Below are 16,700 nucleotides of genomic sequence, written 5' to 3' on the forward strand. Positions count from 1 at the left end.
CCAGCTGGGTAGCACAACGCAGTTTCCATGGGAAGATATTTTAAAATGAACAATTTGCATTGTGCCAAGGATGGGAAATGCAGAGCTGTCCTGTTGTATATAGGGCAACTTCCAGTGTCCACATCCATTAGACACTGGGTCCTTCTCCAAACATTAGCAAATGATGCCAATAATCATATGCTTTAAACAGGGGTTAAGTAGCCTCTCAGCAAGCACAGGGCTTTGCCTTTCAAAGGAAATTTTGTTCCTTATCAAATTTCTCCTAAATACTATACCTGTAATTTCACTACACAGATGCGGGTACTCTGCATCAGCCCTTCCAAAAAGAACTGAATAGAAAATATAAACTTTCCTAGTTTCAGAGTAGCAGCTATGTTAGTCTGTATCTGCAAAAAGAAAAGGAGTACTTGTGGCACCTTAGAGTTTAACTAATTTATTTGAGCAGAAGCTTTCATGAGCTACAGCTCACTTCATCGGATGCATTCAGTGGAAAATACAGTGGGGAGATTTATATACACAGAGAACATGAAACAATGGGTGTTATCATACACACTGTAACAAGAGTGATCACTTAAAGTGAGCTATTACCAGCGGAGAGCGGGGTGGAGCGGGAGAGGAAACCTTTTGTAGTAATAATCAAGGTGGGCCATTTCCAGCAGTTGACAAGAACGTCTGAGGAACAGTGGGGGGGATAAACATGGGGAAATAGTTTTACTTTGTGTAATGACCCATCCACTCCCAGTCTTTATTCAAGCCCAAGTTAACTGTATCCAGTTTGCAAATTAATTCCAATTCAGCAGTCTCTCGTTGGAGTCTGTTTTTGAAGCTTTTTTGTTGAAGGATAGCCACTCTTAGGTCTGTGATCGAGTGACCAGAGAGATTGAAGTGTTCTCCGACTGGTTTTTGAATGTTATAATTCTTGACATCTGATTTGTGTCCATTTATTGTTTTACATAGAGACTGTCCAGTTTGACCAATGTACATGGCAGAGGGGCATTGCTGGCACATGATGGCATATATCACATTGGTAGATGTGCAGGTGAACAAGCCTCTGAAAGCGTGGCTGATGTGATTAGGCCCTATGATGGTGTCCCATGAATAAATATGTGGACAGAGTTGGCAACGGGCTTTGTTGCAAGGATAGGTTCCTGGGTTAGTGGTTCTGTTGTGTGGTTGCTGGTGAGTATTTGCTTCAGATTGGGGGGCTGTCTGTAATCAAGGACTGGCCTGTCTCCCAAGATCGGTGAGAGTGATGGGTCGTCCTTCAGGATAGGTTCTAGATCCTTGATGCATTGGAGAGGTTTTAGTTGGAGGCTGAGGGTGATGGCTAGTGGCGTTTTGTTATTTTCTTTGTTGGGCCTGTCCTGTAGTAGGTGACTTCTGGGTACTCTTGTGGCTTTATCAATTTGTTTCTTCACTTCAACAGGTGGGTATTGTAGTTGTATGAATGCTTGATAGAGATCTTGTAGGTGTTTGTCTCTGTCTGAGGGGTTGAAGCAAATACAGTTGTATCGTAGAGCTTGGCTGTAGACAGTGGATTGTGTGGTGTGGTCTGGATGAAAGCTGGAGGCATGTAGATAGGAATAGCAGTCAGTAGGTTTCCGGTATAGGGTAGTGTTTATGTGACCATCGCTTATTAGTACTGTAGTGTCCAGGAAGTGGATCTCTTGTGTGGACTGGTCCAGGCTGAGGTTGATGGTGGGATGGAAATTGTTGAAATCATAGTGGAATTCCTCAAGGGCTTCTTTTCCATGGGTCCAGATAGGTCCAGCCCCCAACTAAAACTTCTCCAGCACATCATCAAGTAAAACTATTTCCCCATGTTTATTCCCCCTGCCCCCATCCCCCACTGTTCCTCAGACGTTCTTGTCAACTGCTGGAAATGGCCCATCTTGATTATCACTACAAAAGGTTTTTTCCCCACCGCTCTCCTGCTGGTAACAGCTCACCTTAAGTGATCACTCTCATTACAGTGTGTATGGTAAAACCCATTGTTTCATGTTCTCTCTGTATACAAATCTTCCCACTGTATTTTCCACTGCATGCATCCGATGAAGTGAGCTGTAGCTCACGAAAGCTTATGCTCAAATAAATTTGGTAGTCTCTAAGGTGCCACAAGTACTCCTAAACTTTCCTAGAGTGCTTTAAACCATCTTATAGAATCTAACAAAGAATTAGAATCCTGCCTTAAAATCGTACTGGATAGTTCAAAATATCCCATTTATTCTTGTGTGGCAGTGGCCACAGATAAGAATCAGGATATAGGCTTCCTTGTGATAGGCGCTACACACATAGAAATAAAGTGCATGCCCCATACATTTCCAATCAAATGTAATTGTGCAGAAGGAAGGGATCAGTCTCACATTTTTAAAGGTCTTTAGAGTAATTTCAATAGAAGCTTATTAAATGTCTGTGAAACTCACTTGGTTTCATTCCTATTAAATTCCTCAGGACTTTCTGTAATGGATGTGAAGGCAGTTAGAGGTTTCCAACAGGCAACAAGAAGGATGGCCTACTATAACTTCCTATATCAAATAGCTTACTCTTAGAGATATAAATGCACTCTGAGAACTGGTCATTAATCTAAATACTAATCCTGTGGCAATGTAGGCAGGTAATGGTCTAAAATAGTACTGATTTGGGAATGCAATAGGGACTCTACACAGTATTGATTTGGGAATGTAGACCCAAAAAGATCTCAAAGTTTTATTCTTGGAAACATGGTTCTAAACCTGAATTTCCAGGCTGGGTCATATGTACTTTTTTCAGAGAAAAGAAACATACAGGAAAGAAGGGAGATCACCTTTAACCAATGAGTTTACCCTTATGCACCTTTTCTCGCCTTATTCTAACAAGCACGGGAAAACCGTACTTGGAATAGGTACTCCATTCTTAGGCTTTGTCTACACTACCAACTTGTGTCAGTATAACTACGTCACTAAGGCCATATCTACACTACTTGCCAGATCGGCAGGTAGCGATCGATCTATCGGGGATTGATTTATCGCGTCTAGTGTAGACGCAATAAATCAATCCTCGATTGCTGCGCCATCGACTCCAGAACTCCACCACGGCAAGAGGCGGAAGCAGAGTCAATGGGGGAGCGGCGGCCGTCGATCCCGCGCCACGAGGACACAAAGTAAGTGATTCTAAATCGATGCAAGATACGTCGACTTCAGCTATGCTATTCTCGTAGCTGAAGTTGTGCATCTTAGATAGATTCCCACCCCCCAGTGTAGACCAGGCTTCAGGAGAGGTCTTCTCCCATCAGCATAGCTACCACCTTTTGTGGCAGTGGATTAATTAAGCCGACAGAAGCAGCTCTCCTGTCGGCATAGGTAGTGTCTTCACTAAGTGCTATAGCAGTAGCGCTGTAAAGGTAGACAAGCCTATACAAACAGCATGGACAATTAAGTTTCTGAACACTTTCATGAATTTTATTGTACCAATGTCTGTGAATAGCCCTATAAGGCATACAGTTGTACATCTTGCATCACATCGGGGTTACAAAGGAACCCTAAAATGGCTAAACTTTTTATCACTTAAACAAACAGACATCCTACTTGGTAATAAACCTTCGAAAAGAGCATTTAATTGTGCTTCTGTTGAATGAAGACACTTTTGAGAAGTTAGCCAGCTACTAATCACTGGATAGGAAAGCTGTAAAGAGTTCATGCAATAAACCAAACAGAAAGCAAAAACCAATGGAAGTAGAACTACCAACTTACTGACCACCTCCTGACCTGGCCCCTCTGCTACCAATGAAAACCCAATGAAACCAACTTGTGCAAAAACCAATGCAAATAGAATTTATCAACCCACTGACCTGTCCCCTCTCCTGCTTTGATTTGTCCCCTTTGGGTATTTTTTCATCTTTCAGACCATAAGTTCTTAAAGTAGAAACTGTATCTTGCCTCACACATTGCAGGTGCTATCACAACCTCTACAATAACTGGTACAAGCTCCTCACTTTGATTATAAGATTTAACAAATAATGTCTTTATTAAAAAAATGATGATTTTTCTCTTGGATAAGCATCCTTGGGAGAGAGATTTCTCAGTGAAGAATGTTTTTGGTCAAGTTGTGTAGCATATGTTCAACAGCTAGGCTCTGATTATGAATACTAGGAAATGTCAGCATTTGAAGAGTCATCTGCAGAAGGAATCCATCAGCACCAAGCATAAATAGCATGTCTGCAATTGATCTAAATCTCTGAGAAGAAAGACTCCTGTGTCCTAGACAATTAAAAATGGCTCTCCTTTTATCCATGACAAGGTCAGTTGCAACACCTAGGAACACCTTGAACCTGGTACAGTTCTTTTTCAGCATCCTTAAACCTCAATATCTTGTCTATTTAAATCCCACTTTCCTCAGCTCCTCTCAACACCTCATCCTTCTTGGTGCTCTGTCCCCTAGCAATACTAAAATTAATGTTTGCACTAAGATCAGTTTTCATATTACTGGCTGAATCATGGATATTTCCATAAAACTTGTACAGTGGCACAATTAAAACACTGAAATTTATCACATTGTATTATCTTTACCACAGTATTTGTTATATTCCCTAAAATTAGACTGGAACATACTTGTAAATACCATGGTAACAACACTGCCATAAATCAAGATTTTAATGGCACTCACACAAATATACATGGAGGCAGACTTATTGCTATGTTGATTCTAGAGTTATTACAATAATAAAGTATGGTAGTTCCTGTTTAGGAGGTAATAACTTTACCTTGGATTAATGTTAAAATAAAAATCTCATTTTTTGTTTTCATTGAACGTGGTGAAGACAGGCTTGGGGGGGGGGGGTCCACAAACTCAGTTTTGAAATATAATGCAAACAAATATATTTCAGTGTGCAGACAAGAGCCTTGCTGACCTAGAGTGGGAAGGAGTGGGGAAAGCAGGAAAGAAGAGAAGGAGAGAGAAAAAGGAGAGGGAGAGACGGATTGGTAGTTTGATGGTAAGGAGTCAGAGGTTTTAGCTAAAAAAAATTTAGGATCCAGAATCTTTGCAGTCCACTTTATTTTCAGAAGTTTTTTTTTTTTCATTTATTGTTTTTACATTTAATTAAAATGAGTGCAACTATAACTTGACAGTGCTTCTTATTACCTCGATAACCATATCCTGGGCTCACTGACTCAGCCTTTGGCGCTTATTTGCTATATAAGCAACCATGCCTCCAGACTTTATTTTAAATTTAGCCCAAAATAGGTTGATAATCTTGTAAACAGATTAACCCTCAAGTTATCATTATTTTATTTTTACAGCACTGTAGGAGAGCAAGTAGCTTTAAAAATAAGTGACAAGCTACTCCCCTATGAGCTAACAAGCCAGTTCAAACACCACAGTAAGGAGTAACAATGAAAGGAATGGTGAGGCCTTTTCTTTTGTGTGTGTTTTACTGCTACCTTTCTAAAAAATTTCAAAGGGTGTTTATTATAAAGGAATAGCGTAAGTAATTGAGTAATGGTCTCAAGTTGCAATGGGGGAGGTTTAGATTGGATATTAGGAAAAACTTTTTCACTAAGAGGGTGGTGAAACACTGGAATGCGTTACCTAGGGAGGTGGTAGAATCTCCTTCCTTAGAGGTTTTTAAGGTCAGGCTTGACAAAGCCCTAGCTGGGATGATTTAACTGGGACTTGGTCCTGCTTTGAGCAGGGGGTTGGACTAGATGACCTTCTGGGGTCCCTTCCAACCCTGATATTCTATGATTCTATGATTCTAAGTCTTCAAACTATTAAGGATTTCCTTTCCTCTCTGGGGATGTCTGAATTACAACTTTCTGTACAAATATTGCTAAAAGTAAATACAGAGTCTATGAACTATTGAACAAGAAGTGGAGGCAAAATGGATGTGCACACTTTTGTATAGTTCAGTATATATCATTAGACAGACTATGCTACGAGCACACACTATGTAAAACAAACAGACAAAACACAGACACAACTACAAGTGGTGAAGTACCACATACAGATACAGGAGAAAAAGGTATACTTGTGAAGAAATGCAGACAATATAAATGGATCAGATCAGGGGCAGATATTCAGTGAGTACTTACAAGTGGAATTTCTCCTCCCAAACAGGGTTCAGATTCCCAAAAATTGTTTTAGTTCTCTTCTTTGTTTTGCCAACTTGAACCGTCACATATGGATCACTGGATCCCGTTTTGTCCTTGGCCTGCAGACCCTGAGCACAAACCACTGTGGAGAAAATAATAATAAAGTTTTGCTATAAGCCTGCAGTGCTAAAAGATGTGTGCATGTACTGTATGATGGAACAGCTTACTGCACTACGCTCCTCAGAAACAGGAATGCTCACCAATGACAGCCTCTTTGTTCAACACTGAGAGCCACAGAGTCCAAGGCCAGAAGCGACCATTGTGATCATCTTGTCTGAACTCCTGTATAACAGAGGCCATGCAACTGCCCCAAAATAATTCCTAGAGCAGATCTCTTAGAAAAACATCCAGTCTTGACTTAAAACTGGTCGGTGATGGAGAATCCAGCACAGCCTTTGGTAAGTTGTTCCAATGGTTACAGGTTTCAGAGTAGCAGCCGTGTTAGTCTGTATTCGCAAAATACTCTCACCGCCACAGGCGCCAACTTTTGTCAGTGCCAGTGGGTGCTCACGCCCCCCCTGCCCCGGCCCCACTCCAGGCCCAACTCCGCCCCTCCTTGCCCCTATTGGATCCCTTCCCCAATACCTGCCCCAGCCCTGCCTCCTCCCCCAAGAGCACCACATTCCCCCTCCGCCCCCCTCCCTTCCAGGCTTGCCACGCGTAACAGCCGTTTCATGCCACAAGCGCTGGGAGGGAGGGGGGAGAAGCAGGACCCAGCAGCGTGCTCAGGGAAGGAGGAGGAACGGAGGTAGAGGTGAGCTGGGGTGTGGGGGCGGGACGGGTGGGGAGCTGCCAGTGGGTGCAGAGCACCTATCAATTTTTCTCCGTGGGTGCTCCAGCTCTGGAGCACCTGTGGAGTCAGCGCCTATGCTCACTGCTAAAATTTACATCTTATTTCCAGTCTGAATTTGTCTAGCTTCAGCTTACCGGTGATAGTGATTTTAGCTGACCATTTGGAAGTGCCATCAAGCACACTCTGTTTCACCGTTTTCATTTGTTGAGCATGTGTTAATTTGTTTTCACTAAAAACATCTCTGATCAAGTCAAAAATTTCTGGCTTGTTCCGTTCCCGAATCTTCATGCGATCCTTCATGGCCATGATGATGTTTTGGGTCCGATCCTCTGCTCCATGTTTAGAGCTCTTCTCTGCTGCTCCTGTGTACAATAAGGCATGGAACAGTTACCAAAAACTTGTAAACAATGAGAAAAATCATATATGTTACAGAATCATGATGACACGGATCAAGTTTATTATATTAAAAAAATCAGTTGATAAGATATGTTGTGATAATTGGGACTACAAATTTACCTAATTGGGAGCTCAACTGTGAAAAGTGAGTGACAGTCATTAAATGTCACAATAACCTTAACAACAACAAATGTTGATAGGAAAGGGTGCAAAAGGGAGACTGACTGAATTAGTCCAAACAAGATGGCCTCCTGGGATAACTCAAGGATTGTGTGAAGATCATGCCTTGTAAACGAGAAGAGTGTGGGAATGGAAAATTAGCAAACCAAAATGTGTGTGCTGGAAATTAAGCCTAATTGGTGGACAAAATAATGGAGACAGGGCTATTTTGCCCATCACTATCTTTTGAGTCCTTTTAAAAAAGAGAGAGATCAAGAAGAAAATTGGTGAAACAATCCCAGCAACTCCTGGGACCCCAGGGTCTACCATAACACTACTGGGCCTTCATCATCCTAATGCTGAGACGTGTTCTGACCAGACCAGGCCAAATCAAGGGACCTAGATGACACTGTCACCTCCACTGGCTCTGACTGAATCCAAACCACTATCTGGTATGTGAGATGTTGTGTTCTCTCCATCGCTACCCCTCCTCCCATGAACTCTTTTCCTTCCCCTCCTTACTTATTCTCTTCCCTATCACTCTCCTTTTTCCTTCTGTCCAGTAAGAGTCTGGTTTGGCTGGCTAAGACTGAGTATTTTGCAATACTGCCATAAGCCTGTGACCAGAGAGGCAAGTAAAAGCCCAACATTCGTACAACTGTGCCAGGTCTTGGGGTGGCTAAGATGACCAGGCGCTGTACCTGTGTTTTTCCAGCAGTGAAACTGCAGCAAGTGAAAGTGAGCACCAGAGAGCAGCTGCATTTTCTATCTTTACCCATCTTCTCTCCCCCATTTTCTGTGCATTTCTCTTGTTCTGTCTTCTCTAGAAACAGGATCAGACTTTAACAGCCCCAGCCCATCTTAACTCACTTTTTCTCTTTTCCCCAAAAAGGGAAATTATCATAATCTAAGACTGTCAAAAAGGGGAGATTCCTTCTAAAAATACTGTCCAGCTAGAGGGAAAGGGAACAGGGAACATTGTTAAAATGGCAGGTTTCAGAGTAGCAGCCATGTTAGTCTGTATCTGCAAAAAGAACAGGAATACTTATGGCACCTTAGAGACTAATAAATTTATTAGAGCATAAGCTTTCGTGGGCTACAGCCCACTTCATCGGATGCATAGAATGGAACATATAGTAAAAAGATATATATATATATATATATATATATACACACACACACACACACACACACACACACACACACAGAGAAGAGGGAAGTTGCCATACAAACTGTAAGAGGCTAATTAATTAAGATGAGCTATTATCAGCAGGAGAAAAAAACTTTTGTAGTGATAATCAAGATGGCCCATTTAGACAGTTGACAAGAAGGTGTGAGGATACTTAACATGGGGAAATAGATTCAATATGTGTAATGACCCAGCCACTCCCAATCTCTATTCAAACTCAAGTTAATGGTATCTAGTTTGTATATTAATTCAAGCTCAGCAGTTTCTCGTATCAAGCATTCTTAAAACTACAATACCCACCTGCTGAAGTGAAGAAACAGATTGACAGAGCCAGAAGAGTACCCAGAAGTCACCTACTACAGGACAGGCCCAACAAAGAAAATAACAGAACGCCACTAGCCATCACCTTCAGCCCCAACTAAAACCTCTCCAGCGCATCATCAAAGATTTACAACCTATCCTGAAGGACGACCCATCACTCTCACAGATCTTGGGAGACAGGCCAGTCCTTGCTTACAGACAGCCCCCCAATCTGAAGCAAATACTCACCAGCAACCACACACCACACAACAGAACCACTAACCCAGGAACCTATCCTTGCAACAAAGCCCGTTGCCAACTCTGTCCACATATCTATTCAGGGGACACCATCATAGGGCCTAATCACATCAGCCACGCTATCAGAGGCTCGTTCACCTGAGCATCTACCAATGTGATATATGCCATCATGAGCCTGCAAAGCCCCTCTGCCATGTACATTGGCCAAACCGGACAGTCTCTATGCAAATGAATAAATGGACACAAATCTGACATCAGGAATCAGAAGATTCAAAAAGTGGTAGGAGAACACTTCAACCTGTCTGGCCACTCAGTAAAAGACGTAAGGGTGGCAATTTTGCAACAGAAAAGCTTCAAAAACAGAATCCAAGGAGAAACTGTTGAGCTTGAATTAATATGCAAACTAGATACCATTAACTAGGGTTTGAATAGAGACTGGGAGTGGCTGGGTCATTACACATATTGAATCTATTTCCCCATGTTAAGTATCCTCACACCTTCTTGTCAACTGTCTAAATGGGCTATCTTGAAAAGTAGCAGCCGTGTTAGTCTGTATTCGCAAAAAGAAAAGGAGTACCCGTGGCACCTTAGAGACTAACAAATTTATTAGAGCATAAGCTTTCGTGAGCTACAGCTCACTTCATCGGATGCATCCGATGAAGTGAGCTGTAGCTCACGAAAGCTTATGCTCTAATAAATTTGTTAGTCTCTAAGGTGCCACGGGTACTCCTTTTCTTTTTGCGAAAAACCATGTTGACTCTTCCCCTACAAATTATGTTCATCTATCTGTCTGACAATTCTCTTCTTTACTATAGTTTCAAGAAGAAAGTGGCTGTTTCCCAGGAGAGAAAGTTCTATTTTGTAAATGGAGCCTGATAGTTCACAATCCAGGGGTCCTGGGATGACTTGAAATCAATCGCTGGCACTTATGTTACTCTCTCACCTGATGATGATGATGACAAGGAAGGTGCTTTGGGAGGCAACAGACATTTCTGCTCCTGTCGCTCAGTTGTAACCTCAAGTTGCTTGTGGAGGCCAATATCCTGCTCTAACACAGAGGGCCTGGCTAATGGCACCACTCCTTCTCTTCCTTTGTGAGCGAGGAATCTGGGGCCTGTGCAGAAATAGTCCTCAATAAGGCCAACATGGCCAAAGTGGCACATTGTAAGGATTCTGGCCAACGTTGACATTGGCTGGTCCAGAGCCAGTGAAGTCTTGCTTGAGATAGGGCTCCAAATGGGATCCTCTAGTATCCCTTCTTTAGGGACACTTTCTGAATGTGGGAGAGAGGGGTTCCTACTTCATAACAGTGAAACTGCATAGGCTTGATGAGTATATTGTCTTCGAACGGTGTAGTCCTTGGGCTGGTTGGGGTGTCCCAAAGTCTCAGAAGGAGACGCCAATTCCTCCCTTAAGATATATCTTGGGCTCTGGGTGAGTTTGACCACTGGTACCAATGTCAGTATGTGGTCGTCCTTCTCCAGTCTTAGGGTACATCTACACCGCAGCTAGTGGTGTGCTTCCCAGCTCAGATAGACAGCACTTCTAGCTCTGCTTGAGCTAATGCACTAAAAATATCAGAGTAGCTGGGGGTAGCACAGGTGTTGGCTCGGGCTATCTATTAGAGTACATAGCTAGGGGGCCTAGGCAGGTTTGTAATTAGGCAACTAGCCTGAGCAGCCACCCTTGTTACCCCAGCTAGTCTGCTATTTTTAGCACACTACTTTGAGCAGAGCTAGCATGTGTGTCTACTAGAGCTGAGATGCACACTCCCATCTGCAGTGCTGATGTAACCTTAGAGACAATGGATGACTTGGAGACTATCTCTGGAGGAACAGCATTTGTGATTGTCCTTGCAGGAACGTCCCACATGGTGTTTTGAAAGGATTATGATAATCTAGTCTGATCTCTGGCATTACCATAGGCCGACGTGTCTTTGAAAAACTCCCACTTAAAATAGTGTAGCTATAAAAATTACAAATGTTTGAAAGGCTGCAAATTCAAAATTAAGGTGAATGACCGTAAGAAGAGAGGATGGAGGTGAAGTAGCTATTACACACCAATCACAAAACAAGAAGCTAGCAGAAGATAAAATCTTTCAAGGGCATTCAACTACTAAGTCGAACCAAAGAAGTCCGACATGTAAATCCTGCTCATCTACACATCTCCAAAATCCAAAAACTTCCTAGAAGTGTGAGATGGTAATGATGGCCCCAAGAATTATCATTCCCTGATAAATTTCATAGTTATGTTAACTGCTCACAAAAAGTTAGCATCAGTTAGATCTGAGCCATGAATTAAGGAAAATACCACCACAAGCAACAGACTGGACAAGCTAGAGAAGAACAGTTTATAAAATTTAGAGAGGATACCAAGATGGGAAGGATTGCAAGCACTTTGGAGGATAGGATTAGAATTCAAAATGACTGACAAATTGGAGAACTGGTGTCAAATCAATGAGATGAAATTCAACAAAGACAAATGCAAAGTATTTCATTTAGAAAGGAAAAATTATTTGTGCAAGTACAAAATGGGGAATAACTGGCTAAGTGGCAGTACTGCTGAAAAGCATTTGGATCACAAATTGAATAGCAGTCAACAATGTGATGTAATTTCAAAAAAAGCTAATCTCATTCTGGGCTGTATTAACAGGAATTTTGTATGTAAGACACAAAGTAAATGTCTCACTGTATTCAGCACTGGTGAGGCCTCAGCTGGAGTACCGTGTCCAATTCCGAGCGACACACTTTAGGAAAGATGCGAGTGTTCAAACCAGAGAGAGTCCAGAAAAGAGCAATAAAAATGGTAAAAGGGTTTAGAAAACCTGATCTCTGAAGAAAGAATTTTTAAAACTGGCTGTTTTTAGTCTTGAAAAAAAGATGACTTAGGGGGACCTGATAGTAGTCTTCAACTACATTAAGGGCTGTTATAAAGAGGATGGTGTTCAATTGTTCTCCATGTCCATTGAAGGTAGGGCAACAAAATAATGTGCTTAATCTGCAACCAGGGAGATTTTTGTTAGATATTAGGAAAAACTTTCTAACTATAAAGGTAGCTAAGATTTGGAATAGGCTTTCAAGGGAGGTTGTGGACAAACACTTGTCAGGGATGATCTAGGCTAGGTTTATTTAATCCTGCCACAGCACAGGGGGCTGGACTTGATGACTTCTCGAGGTCCTTTCATGCCATACATTTTTATGATTCTTTGATTCTATTAGATAAACAGGAATATCAGACTTTACCCTACATACAAGTTTGCAGTGGTTTACTAAGGGTGTGTTTTTAAACTGGATTTAGTTAGATCTGTACAAAATTCTGTGTGGACACATCAGTTTAAGAGTGTCTTATTTTGGTTTATCTTAATCTGTTTTTACTGGATAAAGTTAAATTGAAATAAACTACTTAAACCCCGTTCATGGTGTCTATACACAATCTTGCATCTATAACTAACCTGCTTTAAAAATATACATTTAATTAAACCAATGAAGGTTTATGTGTTGACCAAAAGCCTCTGGGTCATAGGAATACCTAAGGATTTGAGAATGTGGTCAACTCCTTCATGAAGCTAACAGGTGATATTGGGAAGCGATTCACACAAAGCATTGATGATATGGATATGGAAAAATTTTCAGAGGCTATTGACTGGAAAAATCATGGAGCAGGTCCTCAAAGAATCAATCCTGAAGCACTTAGAGGAGAGGAAAGTGATCAGGAACAGTCAGCATGGATTCACCAAGGGAAGGTCATGCCTGACTAATCTAATCGCCTTTTATGATGAGATTACTGGTTCTGTGGATGAAGGGAAAGCAGTGGATGTATTGTTTCTTGACTTTAGCAAAGCTTTTGACACGGTCTCCCACAGCATTCTTGTCAGCAAGTTAAGGAAGTATGGGCTGGATGAATGCACTATAAGGTGGGTAGAAAGCTGGCTAGATTGTCGGGCTCAACGGGTAGTGATCAATGGCTCCATGTCTAGTTGGCAGCCGGTGTCAAGTGGAGTGCCCCAGGGGTCGGTCCTGGGGCCCGTTTTGTTCAATATCTTCATAAATGATCTGGAGGATGGTGTGGATTGCACTCTCAGCAAATTTGCGGATGATACTAAACTGGGAGGAGTGGTAGATACGCTGGAGGGGAGGGATAGGATACAGAAGGACCTAGACAAATTGGAGGATTGGGCCAAAAGAAATCTAATGAGGTTCAATAAGGATAAGTGCAGGGTCCTGCACTTAGGATGGAAGAATCCAATGCACCGCTACAGACTAGGGACCGAATGGCTCGGCAGCAGTTCTGCGGAAAAGGACCTAGGGGTGACAGTGGACGAGAAGCTGGATATGAGTCAGCAGTGTGCCCTTGTTGCCAAGAAGGCCAATGGCATTTTGGGATGTATAAGTAGGGGCATAGCGAGCAGATCGAGGGACGTGATCGTTCCCCTCTATTCGACACTGGTGAGGCCTCATCTGGAGTACTGTGTCCAGTTTTGGGCCCCACACTACAGGAAGGATGTGGATATATTGGAAAGAGTACAACGAAGGGCAACGAAAATGATTAGGGGTCTAGAGCACATGACTTATGAGGAGAGGCTGAGGGAGCTGGGATTGTTTAGTCTGCAGAAGAGAAGAATGAGGGGGGATTTGATAGCTGCTTTCAACTACCTGAAAGGGGGTTTCAAAGAGGATGGCTCTAGACTGTTCTCAATGGTAGCAGATGACAGAACGAGGAGTAATGGTCTCAAGTTGCAATGGGGGAGGTTTAGATTGGATATTAGGAAAAACTTTTTCACTAAGAGGGTGGTGAAACACTGGAATGCGTTACCTAGGGAGGTGGTAGAATCTCCTTCCTTAGAGGTTTTTAAGGTCAGGCTTGACAAAGCCCTGGCTGGGATGATTTAACTGGGACTTGGTCCTGCCTTGAGCAGGGGGTTGGACTAGATGACCTTCTGGGGTCCCTTCCAACCCTGATATTCTATGATTCTATGACTGATTGTAGAGATAGGTGGGAGGGACCTCTGCCCTGGGGTCACAGTAGAACTCTGGGGTTAATTTATCTCTATAGATTTAGCCACAGGTTCTCTGCTTTGTCCCAAAGATTCACACGAGGAGCCTGGAGGCTGGGTTGTGCAAATTGCTAGCCTGCAGATGGAAAGAGAGGGGCTTGTGGAGTCCAGAGCGGGGCACCTGGGTTGTCAACAGCCAGTAGTTTTGTGCAAGTTTCCTCCAGCTGGCAGACAAGGCTCCCTTGTGCTGCAAGCAGGCTGTAGCAATTCCCCCTGTACCTCTTGCATAACCCCTTAAGTGTCTCAGTAATCCCCACAGTCTGATGTGCAAGCACCTCTCACCTCCTCCCACAGAGATATCTTGTATCAGCTAACCAACCAGTTATAGACTGAACATTCAGTAAAGATATATGAAGCTGAAATGATCCAAAGGGCAATACTCTGAACTTCAAATACAAAGTACAAAGCAACTCTAACATGACAAGGCTTTCAGTCACAGGGCATACGCTATCCCCTACATATATATACACACACAATAAAATCCTTGGGTAACACCACACAAGCTTATTGAGAGAAACCAAAAAGGCAAACAGTCCAATTTTATCAGCATTATCTGGGATCCTGAAATCTAGAATGAACTAAAAAAAAAAAAAAAAAAAAAAAAAACTTACCAACTTTACGGAAAATAACGTGCAATCCAATCCAGTCCCTAAGAGCTTCAGTGGCCAGGGTGGAAATGTTCTGTTTTTTAGCATTACTTTTGGAGGCAATCACTGACCACACAACACGTGAATGTAAATGATTTGTTATAAATGATAGACAATTTCCTAACTTTAAGGCCTGCTTGTTCTTGCAAGGTTTGCTGTATAAGAATAAACTCTCTTCCAGTGAATGACTGCAGTGACTGAGTTCAAAGGTCTGAAGAACATACAAGATCTTGAGATGCTTAGTGCCCTATAAATGGGTTTGGACGTCCCCAATGCACTCTCTAGAAACCAGTCATGGTATGGGTCAATCTGGGAGTGGAGGCACAGTGATTTGGTTTCCCTCTGCATCCACTCACAGATTGACCCATACCATGACTGATCACAACTATTAGCAAAGCATAACATAACAGCACTGGCAGTTTAATGGAAAAAAATCAAGACGGCAGCATTGGTGGTATAAAAGACAGCTGTTCAGTAGGAGGAGAATGCTTGGAAATTATTTGTTCTTAGAACTTAAAATAGACATTTAAATGTAAAGTAAGGATATTCTTCTCATTCTGTGCAAATATTTCCCAAAACAGAATATTGGGAGCAAACAGGTGCTTCATCATCTTGGTGCTTTCATCATTGCTCAGCATGGAAAATGAAATTTTATCATGACTGCAAACATATCCATCACACAGGACAATCCAATTTCAGAGCCAATTTCTGAGGTTATAATATGTTCAGAGTCTAATAAGCAAAAGTTTCCTATTCACAAAAAATGTTATTGGCTTTGAATCTTGAATCAAAAACCGTCTGAAGAAGTTAAAAGTGAACTTGAGCTCCAGGAGCCCAAATGGCATCAGAAGCCAGAAATAATTAACACTGTTTTCATCTGGCCTGGAAGCTAAACCCCTTCTTGTCAGATGCCAACATAGCCGCAGCAATCCATGCATCACTAGCTACGAGCTGATGACTGCAGTACATGGCGATAAGGGAAGCTCCAGATGGTGTAATGTTCAGTGGCCGGTCTTCTGAGTAGCACAGACCAACACCACCACATGACCCCAGCATCATGCATGCCACATTCCTATTCAATAAAAGATTCAGTTTAAGACCTTGATTCTTTATTTTAAGACCCTCAAATGACTGAGCTTGTTGTAATCCTCAGGCAGGATGGAATTAATAGCATGAAAAATCAGACACAGGAGTAAGACACTGGGCCTTCTCAGTGGCTGGTCCATGGCTGTGCAACTTCCTTCAGTGAGGATTTTACCATCAGAACATCCTCACTCTGAAAATCCTTCAGAACTCTGCTCCCACACCTTCTCCACCCTCATTTCTTAGCGTCATGGCCACTCATCCCCAACCTTCGCTTTCCCCATTCATATCAGTCATTTTCCAGCTACTCCCACAAAGATATCTGGGGTTTGGGGGTCCTTTGGGCACTACTACAATTAATAGTCCCAATGCCATGTTCAGTGCAAGGGATAAAAGTGATCTTTTTCCAGTAGCTTTCCCTTAGGGATTTCAACAATAGCTTGATGTGAACCCAGGATAAAAAGAAAAAGGAAGAAAGAATGGGAGTACTAATGGAAAAAACTTCTAGCCCACCTGAAAATGGCAGTAGAAGGAGATGAGAGAATATCTTCTCTTGACCAATTATATATGTATGTAAATACATTAATGCTCATATCACAGCAATAGGCTTATTATAAATACCTGCAGAAGACAGAACTTGGAACTTTGTATTCCTTGGAAACAAGAGACTGATGTCAATACCAGCTATAAACCA

General features: G+C 42.2%; 1 protein-coding gene across 10 annotated transcripts in view; it reads right to left on the reverse strand.

Moving 5' to 3' along the window:
* Positions 1-16,700, reverse strand: part of UNC13B (unc-13 homolog B) — a 389,750-nt gene that overhangs the window by 117,015 nt on the left and 256,035 nt on the right. For all 10 annotated transcript variants that reach the window (XM_043514555.1, XM_043514556.1, XM_043514557.1 and 7 more), the window contains 2 exons: positions 7,056-7,283; positions 6,069-6,210 (listed from right to left, as the gene is read on the reverse strand). In XM_043514555.1, coding sequence (XP_043370490.1) covers positions 6,069-6,210; positions 7,056-7,283 — 370 coding nt within the window. The remainder of the gene's footprint in view (positions 1-6,068; positions 6,211-7,055; positions 7,284-16,700) is intronic.

Source organism: Dermochelys coriacea, chromosome 5 (assembly GCF_009764565.3).
Source record: "Dermochelys coriacea isolate rDerCor1 chromosome 5, rDerCor1.pri.v4, whole genome shotgun sequence".
NCBI lineage: Eukaryota > Metazoa > Chordata > Testudines > Dermochelyidae > Dermochelys > Dermochelys coriacea.